At 39.8% G+C, this 17,097-nt stretch overlaps 1 protein-coding gene across 1 annotated transcript in view; it reads left to right on the top strand.

Annotated features, from left to right (window-relative positions):
• LOC109916337 (ALS2 C-terminal-like protein) overlaps positions 1–16,023 on the top strand; it is a 70,744-nt gene extending 54,721 nt beyond the window's left edge. The window contains exons 16-22 of the mRNA XM_048596166.1: positions 3,569–3,680; positions 6,458–6,535; positions 9,810–9,940; positions 11,745–11,978; positions 13,201–13,285; positions 15,448–15,605; positions 16,017–16,023. Of these exons, the coding sequence (XP_048452123.1) occupies positions 3,569–3,680; positions 6,458–6,535; positions 9,810–9,940; positions 11,745–11,978; positions 13,201–13,285; positions 15,448–15,605; positions 16,017–16,023 (805 nt within the window). The remainder of the gene's footprint in view (positions 1–3,568; positions 3,681–6,457; positions 6,536–9,809; positions 9,941–11,744; positions 11,979–13,200; positions 13,286–15,447; positions 15,606–16,016) is intronic.
• The last annotated feature ends 1,074 nt before the right edge of the window (positions 16,024–17,097 follow it).

The following is a 17,097-nucleotide window of genomic DNA, read 5'->3' as shown; positions in this document are numbered from 1 at the left end:
AAGAGGGAAAAGAGATGTATAATTAATTAACAAATGAATTTCACTGGACTAATTAATATTTTGGGAACATGGGTCCAAATCTCACTATGACAATGTTGAAATTTGAATTGAATAAAAACCGGAAATAAAAAACCAGTACAATGGCAACCAAAAAACTGAACTTATACCTGGACATATATTGGAGTACACGACAACAACATTATGCTGCACCTATACAAAATCTGGAATACTGAGAGCAGATCTGTGCACCACACCTTTGGAAGGATATATTGGCTTTGGAGGGAGTTCAACGTAGGTTTACAAGAATAATATCTGGACTTCAGGGGTTAAGTTATGAGGAGAGAATTTAGAAGGTTAAAGGGTGAGCTGATTAAAGTCTTCAAGATATTAACAGGATAAGACAGGGTAGAAAGGGTAAGCTATTTCCACTGGTTGGGGATTCTAGAACAAGGGGATATAATCTGGGAATGAGGGTTAATGTTCAGGAGAGATGTTAGGAAGCACAAAGCGTGGTAGTTGTTTGGAACTTTCTTCCACAAACAGCAATTGATGCAGGATCAGTTGTTAATTTTAAATCTAAGAGAGATAGATTGTTGTGGAGAAAAATATTAAGGATATAAGCAAAAACTTGTATTGAGTTAGGCCATAGGTCAACCATTACCTAATTAGATGACAGAACAGGCTTGAGGGGCTGAATGGCCTACTGTCTGTTCCTAAGTTCCCATAGGTTAGCCTACATATGACTCCAAATGTGTAGCAATGTGGTTGACTCATAACTGACCTCAGAAATGGCCTAGCAAGGGACTCCATTCAGTGAAACCACTACAAAAGCTAAATAAATAAATGAAGCACCCAGCGTCAGCACCAGAAATGACAATGGCACATACAGTCTTGTTGACCTGCAAACTCTCCTTACTAACAGCTGGGAGCTAATGCCAAAATTGGGGAACATGACCCGCTAATTAGGTAAGAAATGCCAGCATACTCATACCTACATAATCAAACATCACAATTTCCCTGATACCTGGGGATGATGATGCTGTCCCTATGTTCTATCCCCCCAACAGAACAGGCTACCATTGATAGAGCTACAGAAATATACACTCAGGTGATTGTTGCCCTGGGTGTTGTCAGCATTGATTCTGGATCCCGTGAAATAGCATGTTATTAGGTCAAACATGGGGAAGAAAGCCACTTGGTTAGTTACCATTTGCCTCCCTCTCCCCCTCTTCGGCTGAAGAATTGGTTTACCTCTTCACTGAACATCACTTAGCAGAATCACTGGGTGTAGTAAGGGCATAGGATGTACTCTGGTTGGAGATCTTCAATGTCTATCATCAAGAATAGCTCAGTAGCATCTTTATGCCTGAGCTGGCTCAGTCCTAGCATGGCTGCTAGTCACTGAGTCAGCAGTATCATGGGCTCTGAGCTTAATGGGGCGGCACAGTGGCTCAGTGGTTAGCACTGCTGCCTCACAGCACCAGAAATGCAGGTTTGATTCCACCCTTGCACAACTGTCTGTGTGGAGTTTGCACATTCTCCCTGTGTCTGCGTGGGTTTCCTCCTGGTGCTCCGGTTTCCTCCCACAGTGCAAAGATGTGCAGGCTAGGTGGATTGGCCATGCTAAATTGCCCCATAATGTTCAGACATGTGCAGATTTGGTTGGTTATAGGGGAATGGGTCTAGGTGGGATGCTCTGAGGATCAGTGTGGATTTGTTGGGCCGAAGAGCCTGTTTCCACACTGTAGGGATTCTAAGAAAATAGAGGTATAAAGAAAGACTGTGGATCAAGAGCCCAAAACACAGGGGTAATTAGGTGGCTTTCTCTCAGTTACTTTGTATTTTGGCAAAAATGTCATCCTTGTCAACCATGTGGTCCTTAGCTGAGGAGCCAGTTAATGGATGTTGATCTTGATTGTGTTATACTTTTTTCCCTTGCAGAGTCTTTGAATATTATTTACTTTCCACTCAGAAGGAGAGAAAGGGACCTGTCTTGCTTGCAGGCTTTTGGACATGCAAGTCCTATTGCTGTCTTCTCTCAGTTGTGCGATAAAACTGCTACTTAAAACCAATCCGAAAGCTGTTGCTGAGCAGTTTGTTTTTTTTCAATGCTAAGGCATCTGGTGTGAGATAGCCTCAAAAAAAATTAAATTCCCGCTTCCAAAAATCACATGATCTTTGTAACCAATGAATAAATGCCACACCATTTTACTTCTGCGTCATTATAAAAGTAAATAATATGCCAAACTTCAATTTTCCAATTTATATTCATTACACATATATATTTTAGAAGAATGAGGGGGTCATCTCACAAATCTATAAAAATTCTAACAGGACTAGACAGAGTAAGCACAGGAAGGATGTTCCCAATGACCAGGGAGTCCAGAACTAGGGGTCACAGTCATTCTAGGCCATTTAGTACAGAGATGAGAAACTTCTTCACCCAGAGAGTGATGAACCTGTGGAATTCTCTGCCCCAGAGAGCAGTTGAGGCCAAAGCATTGAATATTTCCAGGAAGGAGTTAGATATATTTCTTAGGGTTAAAGGGATCAATGAGTATACAGACAAAGTGGGAACATGGTACCAAGTTGTGTGTACAGCCATGATGATATTGAATGGTGGAACATGTTCGAAGGGCTGACTGGCCTCAAATGAAATGTGTTATCAAGTCAAGGAATCAAACCTGGTTCAATGAATAATGCAGGAAGGTACAAAATGGGCAGTACAAGGCATACCTAAAAATGAGATAGCAAGAACTGCAGATGCTGGAGTCAGAGATAACACAGTGTGGAGCTGGAGGAACACAGCAGGCCAGGCAGCATTATAGGAGCAGGAAAGTTGACGTTTTGGATCGAGACCCTTCTTCAGAAAAATGAGGTATCAACCTGGTGAAGCTACAGCACAGGACTCACTTGCTTATTGAGGTCTTCCAGGGCCACTTACCTCTTGACCAGCCTTCGTACAAATCTGGCTAAAAGTGTTCAGCTCTAAAGGTGAGGTGAGAGTGACTGTTCATAGAGAGCTGTCATGACACACCCCTGGAGCAGGTGGGACTTGAACGCAGAGGTAGGGACACTACTACTATACCAAAACAGCCCTTATGTTCCCTGGTGTAGTGTGCTAGGTCCAATCCTTTTCAATTGTTTCACCTTTCCTCCATATTAAGGTCAGAAATGGGGATGTTCACTGATGATTGTGCAAATATTCAGTACCATTTATGATTCTTCAGATAATGAAACAAGCACAGACAGGAATTGCTGGAGAAACTCAGCAGATCTAACAGCATCTGTGGGGAGCAAAGAGTGAATGTTTCAAGCCCTGTGGTCTCCCTTACTCCAGGCAAACATATTCTGAAGAAGGGTCTAGGCCCGAAACATCAGCTTTCCTGCTCCTCTGATGCTGCTTGGCCTGCTGTGTTCATCCAGCTCTACACCTTGTTATCTCAGATTCACCAGCATCTGCAGTTCCTACTATCTCTGAAACTTATTTCTTCTTGATGGGTCTTTGCTTTATTTTTCTGACTTTAGCTAAAAATTAAATATAAAATTTCTATCATTATATATACAGGGGAGAGAGGTACATTGGCACATGGCTGGAAGATTGCAAGCATGGGAATGGTATCGTAATTACCCAGTCAGGACTGTGCTACGAGGGAAACTTCCAATACAACAAGTTAGCGGTGAGTAAAAAGTAGTCAGTTTGTTGGTGCAGCGTAGCTCAGAACACCAGCGTTCCTTCCTTCTACTCTTCTTAACAAGGGTCCCTGTCCATCTTAGGGCAGAGGTTAAATATCTAGCAGTGGTGTTTGAAGAAAAGTAGAAGGGCATTGCTGATGCCTCACCAATGTTATTTTTCAAACAACATCACTAAAACAGTTTATCTCACTATTGTCAAATTTCTGTTGGTAAATTGTCTACTGTATTTTCCACAATAGAAGTCTAGAAGCTTTATTTTACAAGTTTGCCATTGTCTATAAAGAATGTTTACCCTGGGATTATTATTTAAGTATTATATAAGCTCTTTCATTCTTGATCTTGACCTTCACAAGCTGATGGAACTTCTTACATTGGAAGGATACCCTTGGAACAGTTAGGGTGCTACTGATAGTCATTGACGTATGAGCAGCTCAGATTCTCTACTTCAGGAATGGCATCCTCTCTTTGTCAGACCTCAATAATACCTCCACATAGTGATTTTTTGTTTAGTTCCTTCTGTAGAATGCATAGCTTCTAGCTTTCTCCTGTAAATGACTACAATCCTCCTTGGCATTCTCTCCTTCAGGATTCTCTCCACTTAGCCAGCAACCACCTATTGAATTTCTAGTTGGACTGATATCTTTGTCATCCTTTCCATGTGCAATAGAGCTGACACTGGGATATCTGAGGATTGCATTGGGGATGGTCAGTAACTGGATTTTCTTCTATCCTTTCTCATGGCAAAGACTGACCCAGAAAATTCATTGCCTTAAGTGTTCTATGACTCAGCTCACGGAAGATGGCATCCAATGTTTACTTAGAACTATTACGGAACTTTAAAGGGTAATTTTTAATTCTAAGAGTAACTATTAGGGGTTTTAACAACAAATTTCCCATTTGGTTGATGAGCTTTGGATGTAATTCGTTAATTTCCTATGTCTAGTGGAACGTCATTATTTTCCTATTTCTGTCTGTTCAAAACAAAATATTTATGTCCAATCTGAGTATCCAGCAAATTGTGGCTTTCCACCAATGATCACTTTTTGTAAGTCTATATACAGATTTACAAAGCGTGGATTGCAGACCTGTGCAGTCTCTGGATTGTTTCTATAACAGACAGATTATTAGCTTGACTCTGAGAGACCGCTTTTAGTCTAAATCCTATCTTTCTGTTAACTTGGCAGACCAACCGGCAGTTATATTTCCACCAGTACAGTTCTGTGGTTTAAGGTGCGGTATATAGGGAAGATATGAACATCGGAAGCAGGGTGGAAGCACAGATGAAAGAAGTGACAGTGAATGATGCAGGATATTGAGCCACAGAAAATTGGACACCAGGTCCAAAGCTGAGATGCTCTATGCTGCCCAACCTGGGAATATAAGCATAAGTTATCAATACACAAATTGTGCACTGTTAATTTAGTTGCATACCATGCCTGAGTGTCCAAGCAGTACCCAGCTGGCCAAAATCTGTGTGGCATAGGTAGTGATGAAGCCATTAAAACACCGCAAATCCATGGAGACCTCTCTTTAGACCACTGTCATTGATCTGTCCTTGCTGCCTTTGCTCTGATGGCTGAGGACTCTTTCCCAGTGCCAGCAATCAACAGATGTCAAATGGCCCTTAGTCGTAGCTGTGAGACACAGGCTCACAATATATTGTTATCATTTGAAACACTGGCGTCTAAAGTGGAGTAAAAAATAATTTTAGTGTTCACTTGTGTAGGTTTTCAAAAGATCATAAAGTCAGTTTGAATAGAGAGCGAAAGGTTGCTTTTCCAATATATTGTGATTTTAGCTAAACGACAAGCAAGCCCCCTAGGAGACTGTTGCTAAATATCTGTTAATTTGAGTTTTACAAGGGATATGGATGGGGACAGAAATAGGTTTATTCAGAGATAAAAAGATCTGTAACAGCAGAAGTGCTGCTAGTTTAGCAGAGTCTAAAACAGTCAGGGCAGAAAGGGAGAAGTCCTGAATTGCTTATAAGAAAATTCCAGATGCTGAAATCTGTGGAGGTGTCAAAGCAAGGCATTCAAAAAGGCTTATGATATGGGTTTAAGGAATGCATACCTGTTAGTATTAGTAAGCTGACATAACAGCTTGTTTAAAGGTCTTTGGGAGGGACATTAATGAAAAAAAACTTCACGTGAATGCACACTAGAACCTAAGGAAAATGAAACTGACTACACTGTTAGCTGAACATGGAGATGGAGTGACCCTTCACTGAGGGTCTTAGTGTCTAAATGTTAGAATGAAAAGAGTTGCATCATTCACTCTGATATTTGTAATGAGTTTATTCCACTTGTTCCTCTATACTATAACATATATTGCAAGTTTCTTTTGTGGAATGAACTTGTACATTCTTTTGTTAATGTGTATTGGCAGACTCTTATAAAGTTGTTCAGTGACACACGTCCATAGTAAACAAAAAGAAAATATAAAACTTATAAGTATATCAAGACAGGTGTCAATCGAGGATCTGAGTTGTCCAGTATTACCACAGCTGGGATCAAAACAGCTGGTACCAAGAATACCAAACTCCGACAGAATTAATGGCCCCTTTACTTAACCTGTCCTGTTCTTAAGTAGGCACCCTGAAGTATCATATATATATGATATACTTGGTCTGAGCATGAAGCTGAGGCAGAATACTGACCTCATTTATCTTGAGTATTAGGTCTCCTTACTTCAATGTCTTCAAATCAAATGCTCTTTATAAACAACTCAGTATTTAATTTATTTTCTATATAATCATCAGGGTCCTGGAACAATTCTGTCAGAAGATGATTCTGCCTATGAAGGAGAGTTCACAGAAGAGCTGTTTCTAACTGGAAAGGTGGGAGCTTTAGACTCCATACTATATACAGATCATTTGATTGGATAAGGGGAAGCAATGGTATTGTGGTATGATTATTGGACTAGTAATTCAGAAACACAGGCTAACACCCTGGGGCCATGATTTAAAATCTCAATGTGGGAGTTTGTGAAATTTGAACTCAATTAGTAAACCTGGAGTTAAAAGCTGTTGATTGTCATATTAAAAATACAATCCCAACTGTTTCATTAGTATCCTCCAGGGTAAGAAAAATCTGCCATCCTCACCTGCTCTGGACTACACGTAACTCCAGACCAACAGCAACGTAGATGGACCAAGGCACTGGAAACAACTATGCACACATGGTCCTTTTGACCCTGCAAAACCATCCTTGGTAACATCTGGGTAAAAATTGGGAGACTGGATTGGAGCAAACTGGAATATACATTACAGACAATGTCCCAAACATCACAGTCACAATTCCTGGAGATCCACCGAAGTTGGTGGCACATGGCGTGCAGTCTGGAGGGTATCGCCCTGGGAGTTCTCAATGCTGACTCATCAAATCAGGTTGAACACAGGCAAGGAATTTTTCTGTCCTCCATGTAGAATACCACTTGGAGGAAACACCAAAGTTGGCAAGGATGCACAATGTACTCTGCACAGGGGACTTCATTGTGTCGCACCACAACTAACAGAGCTGGTGAGGTCTTAAAAGGTATAGCTGCCAGACTGGGCTTACTGCAGCTGGTGGGAAGACCAACGAGAGGAAAAACATTCTTGACCTTGTCCTCACCAGCCTGCTTGTAGCAGATGCATTTGTCTGTGACATGATCAGGAGCGGAGACAACGCTCTTTATCATGTTATCAGGCACTATCGCTGTGCTGAATGGGTTAGGATTCAAACAGAGCAAGCAACTCATGACGAGGCATCCATGAGGTGCCGTGTTTCGTTAGCAGCAGCAGATGAATGATTCCTTGCCTAGATGTGATAAATGCATTTTACATATGGCTCCCACATTTGAGACAGTAGAAGCAAGGTGGACATTGATTTGGGCGTGGTGACAGAAGGAGAGCGTGAGCGAGAGAGCCACAGTTTTGGCTGAAGATGAAAAGGTAGCCAATGGTTGCGAAGGAGGGGGTAGATGAGAAAGATATCTACTGATATGGAGAAATCTTGAAAGAATGAAGAACCATAAAGCCCGTTAAATCCTGTCTTCAGTGGTCATGATGTTAAAAGTTCTAATGTGACTTATGCTGAACTGGAGGTTGTGCACAGCTGGTCCTTTTTAATTAACTGGAGTTTTCCCATCACTGAACACAACTACTTGAAACATTGATCGTTACTAATAGAATAGTTGGTTTCTTTTGAAGGTTATAAGTGAATTTACTTACGTGTTAAAAGCTATGATTCTTTCATTATGTCAATAAAGGATTACCCCAGTGAGGAAAATAAATGCATTGTACGGGGTGGTATTCAGTCAGAAGAATCGGGACACTACCTCATCTGTACCTGGTTAGTGAATCCAGGGGAGATAGCAAAGTATGAGTGTCACCTGGCCTTGAGTTTTCTGGATAAGAAGTTTGAAATGCAGTTCAGCCATCCAGTGAGGCCTGTTGTAAGTAGATATGGCAATTTGGTAGTTATGATGCTAGATTTAGAGCCCAGTCACTGTAATTTTAAAATTAATTAAGAAATCAAATTCAATAAATTTGGTTATTTGTCAGCTGGCACCAGAAAATGGCAGTGCGTCTGTTGAACTTTCATAAAAATTTAATTGATGTAACAATGTTATTCGGAGAAGGACACTTGCCAGTCCTATCTCTTCTGTCCTATGTGATTCTGTTATGTGGTTGATTCACAATAGCCTCATAGAAAAGAACGATCAATGTTAATTTGTGGCCTACATTGTAAGCAGTTAGAATGTACGAGCAGTGGCTTAGGAAAGAATAACACTTCATTGAGATGGACCTCTCAGTCATTGGAACATAAGATTAAGAGCAGTAGTATGCCATTTGGCCACTCAAGCCAGCTCTACTATTCAACAGGATCATGGCTGAGCTAGTTGAAGTCTCTGCTCCTGTTTCCTCTATGCTCCCCATGACCTTTTACTCCTTTGTTTATCAAAAGTGTAACTCAACCTTGAATGAATTTAAAGATACATCTTCCACTTTTGGGGAATGCAATTCCTTAGTGTAACAACATTGGGAGAAAAAAAAAATCTCCTCCTCTGTCTCAAAGAAAATCTTTTTTATTCTTTAGCTGCATCCCTTAGTTTTGATTTCCTCTACGAGAGGTAACAACCTCCAGGTATCTACCCTGTCCAGTCCCTTTAAGATCTTCTGTTTCAATAAGGTCAGCCTCATTCTTTTAAACTCCAATGGACGTGACCCTAACCTGTTCAACCTTTCTTAATAAGACAAGCTGTTCATCCCAGGAATGAGTTGAGTGAACCTTCTCTGAACTGCTTCTGAAACAACAATAGTCTAATATTGGTGCAAGATCAATAACATAAGAATAATCACTTGAGCAAGTTAATGATGGTTAGAGCCTACGAATTGAATGGATCAGATGATGGGCAAGTAGAAAACTCATCTCATTGAAGATCATAACTTCTGTTATTTTCTTTCCAGCTGCTGGAGAAACTGCTGTTTGTTTATAGCATTTTGTTCACTATGTTTTACTTCCAGATTGCTCCTGAGCACCAACTTTGAATATTTTTCACATATTTGAACAGTTGTGCATTGAAGGTTCAGAGATAAGAAATGGGTGGAGATGATACAAGGGGGATAGGGAGAAATGGTTTGACTGGTATTAGCTTGGTTATGGTGAACATATTGTCATTGTTCCAAGATTTTCTATGCAACTATTGGTCTTTCTCCGTCATAGACATTCAGTTCACGAAGACTGTCATGACCACCTTGTATTACATTTGCAGATCAGTGAAAACCTTTCAAGAGATAGCATGACCATAACTGGAAACAGCTTTTACAATTCTCTGGGCAATCTGCTGGTCTTTCACCAAAGATATGATGGGAGATTAGAGAAGTACTGAGGCATCAAGAAATGACAGTGGTAATTTTACTGGACTCGTAAACGTGACCGTGACCAACTGGATAGTTGTGAAAACTTATCTGATTCATAAATGTCCTTTGTAGAAGGAAATTTGTTTTCCTACCCAGTCTAGATCACATGTTACTCCAGAAGACTCCATATGCACAACACACATCAAACTGCTGAAACAAAAAGAGGTCTGTACTTAAAAAAAACTAATTTGCAATTGTTATGTTCCAGGGAAAGCTCACCTTTAGTAATGGATACATGATAGAAGGATTATTCAGCAACAAATGGGGAAGTGGTTTGAAGACCAATGGAACATTCTGCAAACCCACAGAAGAACTAAACCCTTTGATCACCAGCAAAATGTGAGTGTGAATTGTCCAAACTTAGAAAGCAGTAACACATTCCATACTTGTGTGTCGCAAAATCAACTCGATAATTCTCTTTACATTGCAACAATTCCATACCTACCATATCGTTAGGTTTATAATAGCTATACAAAAGGAGAAGAAAAAACCAGAAGTTAATACACTGAACTTGGTGAGATTTCTTTCCAATGGGTTGAAAATCTGCTTAGCCCAGGCAGATTACTATCAAAGCTTGGCATATTTTAAAAAAATGAATGAACCTAAAGGGCCTCAAAGTAAACTATATTGGATACAGTCTACACAAATTCTCATAAGGAGGGAAGGATATTAAATTCTGAAGTGTCCTCAATGACTAAGTATATAAATTAAAATGAAATGGAAAATGTTTTTGATCAATGTCAAATTCAACATTCAGCAGAGAACCAAACAGAATATAGAAAGCACAGAGGAGAACTGAAAAAAGTAATTACCTGTCTATATATGATTCAAGAGGAGTTGGTCATGCCAACCACAGTAACTACAAAGAGTAAACAGCTAGTCAAAGGAAGATGGGCTGATTAGGGAACCAAAATGGAAACAATCGTGAAGGCTGAGATAATGAGCACTCCACATTTGGTATCACAGAAGGAGAGGATGTGGCCAACATCACAGAGTTAGCTGTGATCACAGTAAAAATGTTACGTAGTTCGGATGGTATGTATCCTTGGGTACTGAAGAACGTAAGTGTGGGAACTTCAGAGGTCCTGGTCACAATCTTCCAATATTTCTTAGGTATCAAGTGGTGTCAGAGGATTGTATCCAGTGTTATCCTAGCAAAATAAAAGTGGAAGTGGATAAACCTGGCAACTACAGGCCAATGAGGAATCTTTTAAAGAAAATAGTCTGGTCGAAATTAATTGAGAATGTCAGCTGACATCCTGAAAATTCTCTCACTATGCATGTGCAAAATGCCAGTGATGACATTCCATCTCGTTTGATCATACTTATTGTGCTTATTTGGGTATTGCCATTTTATTTACTGGCAGGGGATTTTAGAAGGTATACATTCTTAGAATTTCCAGCATGTGCAATGTGAACTCTTTTGGGGGTGTTCGGAGTCACTGCCAAATTAATTAGCAATTAAGAAAGCAAACAGATTAATAGATTAACTAAATAACTGTGTTAGAAGGCAAAAAAAACTTGCATTTATATAGGCCTTTTAGAACCTCATGAATTTGCAATGTTATTTATAGCCTAAAGAAACACTTTTGAAGTGATTCTTATCCTTGTTGGAAAATGTAGTGGCTAATTATATTGCTATTGATTGATGGCAAGGCATTATTTTGATTTTTTTTAAGTCCATGTGAATGGGAGCAGGGCCTCGGTTTAAAGTCTCATCCAAATCATGGCATTACTGACAATTCATCATTTCCTCTGTATTGGCATTGTTGTTTTACCCTGTTTCTTTGATAATTCCCTGGTTTCCTGTTGGAGTGTTGACCTGAGACAGGACAAATAACAATGGAATTTCAAGGCCAATATTCAAACAAGCAGATTTAATACAAAAACAGAAAAATGCTAAAAATAGTTATCAGGGCAGAAACTATGGAGAGAGAAACAGTTAATGTTGTAGCCAAGGACTATTTATCAGATCTAAAACTTTAACAGTTTCTCTCCCTCTCTCCAAAGACATTGTCTGACCTGGGTATTTCTGCCATGTTCTGTGTTTATTTCATATTTCCAACATTCACAGTATTTTGCTTTTCTATTCATAGCAGAGAAGGTAAGAGGCTATTTCATGTGAGATGTTATTCCATTCTAGGCAATTGGGCAGCCACATAACCCCAGCTAAAGATCGATGGCAGGGAATCTATGACCAATTTAGTGATTTCCTTCGTTCTGGCTCTGATGAAACTTCAATGGAATCCTTCCTTGGGTTTTACTCAAAGAACAGAGAACGACAGAAAGCTCTGAAGAGCAGGGCAATAACCACAGAAGTGGGAAGTGCCATGGAACATTCCAATGAAGATCCGCTTGATTTTTTATCTTGCAGCAGGTAAGATTGTTTCCCTTTGTTATTTGAGGTGATCGTTTTTAAGGGGTTCATGTTCATTGGCTCCACCTATTCAACTTACGTTACACATCATCTGTTGGGAGAGACAAACATAGAAAACAGAATCATAGAAGATTGGAGCAGGATGAGGCCATTCGGCTGTTTGAGTCTGCTCCGCTATTCTTCATGATCATGACTGATCATCCAACTCAATAGCCTAATCCTGCTTTCTTCCACTAACCTTTGATCCCATTCACCCCAACTGCTATATCTAGTTGCCTTTTGAATACATTCAATATTTTGGCATTAACTACTTCCTGTGGAAATGAATTCCACAAGGTCACCACTCTGGTTGAAGAAATGTCTCCTCATCTCCGTCCTAAATAGTCTATCCCGAATCTTCGTACTGTGACCCCTGGTTCTGGACACACCCACCATTGGGAACATCCTCCCTGCATCTACCCTGTCCAGTCCTGTTAGAATTTTATAAGTCTCTGTGAGATCCCCCCTCACTCCAGCAAAAACAATCCCAACCTAGTCAATCTCTTCTCATACATCAGACCTGCCATCCCCGGAATCAGCCTGGTAAACCCTCGCTGCACTCCCTTGAGAGCAAGAGCATCCTTCCTCAGAAAAGGAGACCAAAACTGCACACAGTATTCCAGGTGTGGTCTCACCAAGGCCCTGAGGAGTCCTGTGTAGCTTTTGGAGTAGATGTATCTGTACCAGCTCCCTAATATCCTAGAAATTATACCAGGCCAAATATTCCTACAACTGCAATCAATTTCCAAATTGAAATAAATTTCTTTGTTAGCTGCACAATTACAATTCCATTGAGTGGCAGCCTTTCTGTTTATGGCTTTCATGTTCAAAATTAGAAAGGCAATGGATTCTTGCATTTGCCATTTTCAGAAACTGTAGCTTCTTGAGAAATCTGACAGCAGATCAGCGTGGACCTTGGGAAATGCAGTGTACTTACAATGCCACATGCTCCTGAAAATAGCGGACTTGGAATGCTAGAAACAATTGTAAATGAACAGGACAAATATGTGAATGTTGGTAATGAATTGAGAATAACACATTTTATTTGTAAATAATTTGTAAAAAAAGAGGGAGACCATAATTCTGTTAGTTTAAGTTGGATTCTGATTTGTGCATAAAGGATAAGACCTAAGAACAGTACCTCAGTTATCTGATTTTGATCGCTTATTTCCCCTTCTTCTAGGTCAAATGCTACCAAACCTGAGAAACTGCCACCAAACCAATGTAACTTGGCTGAGGGGAAAGAGTTGAAGGAGTACCTGAGTGAGGTAAGGCAGACAGGTTTATGCAAGGAAAGAATAAACTTGCATTTATAGAGCAGCTTCATAATTAAGTCCTTTTCTTTTGAAGTGTAGTCACTGTTGCAATGCAAGTGTCAGCCTATTGCTCAGTTGGTAGAACTCGAGACTCTCAGTCAAAAGGCTGTGGATCCAAGACCTGACCTCAACAATCTAGGCTGACAATCCCAATACAGAGCCGTGGGAGTGCTGCACTGTCAAGGGTGCCATCTGTCTCCTCAGTCATAGAGTCGTAGAGATGTACAGCACAGAAACAAACCCTTTATTCCAACTCGTCCATGCCAACCGGATATCCTAAATTAATCTAGTGTCATTTGCCAGCCTTTAGCCGATATCCCTGTAAACCCTTCCTAGTCATATACCCATCTAGATGCCTTTTTAAATGTTGTAAATGTACCCACCTCCACAACTTCCTCTGGCAGCTCATTCCATACATGCACCAACCTCTGTGTGAAAAAGTTGCCATTAGGCCCCTTTTAAATCTTTTCCCTCTCACTTTAACCCTATGTTCTCTATTTTTGGACTCCCTAACCCTGGGGAAAAGACCTTGGCTATTCATCCTATCCATGCCCCTCCTGATCTTATAACCTCTATAAGGTCATCCCTCAGCCTCTGACACTCCTGGGAAAATAACCCCAGCCTAAGCAGCCTCTCCCTACAGCTCAAAACCTCCAACCCTAGGGACATTTTCGTAAATCTTTTCTGAACCCTTTCAAGTTTCACAACATCTTTCCTATTAGCAGGGAGACTAGAATCGCATGCAGTATTCCAAAAGTGACCTAACCAACGTCCTGTACACCCGCAGAATGACCTTCTGACTCCTATATTCAATGTGAATATTAAAGATCCCATGGTACTACTTTAGAGTAGTGTTACACAGGGCATCCTGGTTGGTGTCTATACCTCAATCAAAATCATAACAATAGTTTTTGTGGTCATTAGCTGTTTTTGAGTGCATACTGTGTCCAAATTAGCTGCTACCTTTCTTACAATATGTCAGTACTACACTTCAGTAACTACACTGGTGGGTTTTAAACACTTTGGGATATCCAGGGGTGGTTGTGAAAGTTGCTACATAAATACAAGTTTTTATTTAATGTAGACAATTTTCAAGATCCTACAAATAACATGGTGATGCTAATCAAATAATCTGTTTACTTCTGCTGCCTGAAGAATAAAGTTTGGCCCAGGTGAACTTTCCTGCACTTCAGTAAGTGCTGTGGGATGTTTTGCAATTAGCTGGGGAGACACAAGGTGTTTTGCTTCATGTCGCCTTCAAAAGATGATGCCTCCAAAATTCTCCAATACTACACTGAATTGTCAACCTCAGTAATCCTGCAAAATATGGTCAAGTCTATAGAATGAGATCTACATGTTACCATTATCAAGAAGCTATTGCCTGAGCTAGGGCATAGAATGACAAAATAAAACAACAGAACATTTCAATACAGAAATTCATACTATTTCAAGTCCATGCAAGTCCTCTGAAAGAGCTATCCAACTAGTATCTCAATGAGTCATAGTTTAAAGAGAACAATCCTAGCTCCTGTAGTCTCTCTGAAGTCCATCTCTGGCACAGTGGTGATGTCACTGGTTTAGTGAGCCAGAGATACAGGCTAATGTTCTGGAGACAGCACCTGGTGGAATTTGAATTCTGTTATTCAAGATCGAGCAGTGAAAATTGTTCTCAGTAAAGGTGACCATGAAATTATCATTAATTATCCTTAAAAAATCATTTAGTTCATTCATGCCATTTAGGGACGACAGACAGGTCTAGATGTGATTCCAGACCCACAGCAATGTTGTTGACTCTTAACTACCCTCCAAATTGCCCTTTTAAGCCACTCAGTTCATATGAATGGACAAGACATGCTGGCCTTGCCAACAGTGCTCATATTCCATGAAAGAATGAAAGCTCCAGGGCATCTTACCAAAACCACGGTGACCAGAATTGAACACGATATTCCACCTCAGGCCTAACTAGTGACTTGTAAAGGTTTAACGATACCACTTTGCTTTTATAGTCCAGATTTCTATTTCTAAGGCCAAGGATCCCTATACCTTTTTATTTAAGTCTATTTATTGTTACTGCTGCCACCTTAAAAGGATTTTCTGTTTGAATTCTATTCTAGGTCTTTGCGTCAACTCGTCATCCTCTTGGAAAACTACTCCAGACATTAATTCTGGTTTTTCAGGACACGTATTCTGGGATCTGTATGCACAAACGGCTACTCTCAATGGCACAGCAGGAAGTTGTATCACATGCTAAGAAACTCTTTGAGTTAGCAAGGTCAGTGTTAAATCAGATACACTTTACTGACTTTGTTAGTCCAAATGATCATTCTTTTCCAATAACTGTTTGGTCATGGGAATGCTCATTCCTTGATAATAAATTCTTCAATTGGCCAGGTCAGTGTTAAACTTTCAATAATATTTCATTGACAGGTTATGCAGACTGAATTACTGTTTTTCAAAGAAGTGTTAAGTATAGATTGCTCACTAATGAAAATAGCCAACTATTGATTTGTTAAGATTCAAATGACCTGTATAGCTTAATATCATTTTTTCAGTAAGCTCTCAATATAGGCATAAGAAGGCTTGGGAATTGGACTTGTGTGGTACATGTGGAATGGTTTTGCTGTAAGAAAAAATAAACTATATTAAGGTGAAATCAGTAACATTATAATGATTTCTGCAACAGGAGCTGAATGGATGAACATTTCCACCTCAAAGATTGATAATCATTATAGAGTGGTCTGACAACAAATCTTCAAAGTTCAACAGATAAGCAGGTTCTGGCTAAGCAAGAGTATGTATTTGAATTGGTTGGTGAAATGGAGGGAGAAGGCTTAAACAAATCATTATAAGGTTGCTTTGATAGCTCAGAGTTAAATTGAATAACAGGAAAGTCCTTTGTTTAATTCCTGGTCTATTGGTGAGTTTTAAGCTAACAATGTTGAAGGGTTTTCCCTGAGGTTCTAGATTAGATGGTTTGCAGAGGGGTTTGTTGGTGGGAGTAGCAGAATAAAAAGGTGATCAGTCAACAGGTCAAATGATCTTAATTGTTATCCAGTGACTTCTGTGGGGATCTATTTTCTTTGGGAAAAGATCCTCCAAGTTTATTTCCCGACCTTTATCTTTCCTAATTGTGATGATTCCACGAAACCTTCAATGCCTAAATTGATATCCATTCTGTAAGTTACAGCAGATGTCTTAAGAAGATTAACCATAGGAATATGATATTGTCATCATTTGATGAGCTACATATCAGGCTTTGGTAAGATAGCCTACAGTAGATCCATAACTAGGGTCAGGGCATTTCAAATTAGCAGAATGGGTAGTTAATGAGGTACCAAAAAGAAAATGGTTAACGGTTAAAGGTAGTTTCTCAAATGGGAAAATGTGTGGAAGCCGTGTTTCAGAGTGTTCAGGTTTTCACAATTTACCTCAATGATGTGGACTTGGAGATCAGAAGTATAATTTTAAAATTTGCAGATGAAATCAAATTGAAATGTATAGTTAATACTGAGGAAAAAAATGACATAAGTACAAGATGACATTAAAAAACTGCAGAATAAGCATGTAATTGGCAAATTATATGCAATGTAGGTAAGTGGTGGTGCACTTTCTTAGAACATGAGGCCCCCTTACTGCTTGAATTGTAAGAGTCTTTAAAGGAGAAAAAGTCCCATAAAAGTGAATTATGCAAGTCATAATTGCCAGAAAAAAGAAGAATATATACTGTCATGACAAGGTGTAGAGCTGGATGAACACAGCAGGCC

The sequence above is a fragment of the Rhincodon typus genome, chromosome 4, assembly GCF_021869965.1.
Source record: "Rhincodon typus isolate 14 chromosome 4, sRhiTyp1.1, whole genome shotgun sequence".
Lineage (NCBI taxonomy): Eukaryota > Metazoa > Chordata > Chondrichthyes > Orectolobiformes > Rhincodontidae > Rhincodon > Rhincodon typus.
This window is presented reverse-complemented; position numbering and strand designations above follow the sequence as displayed.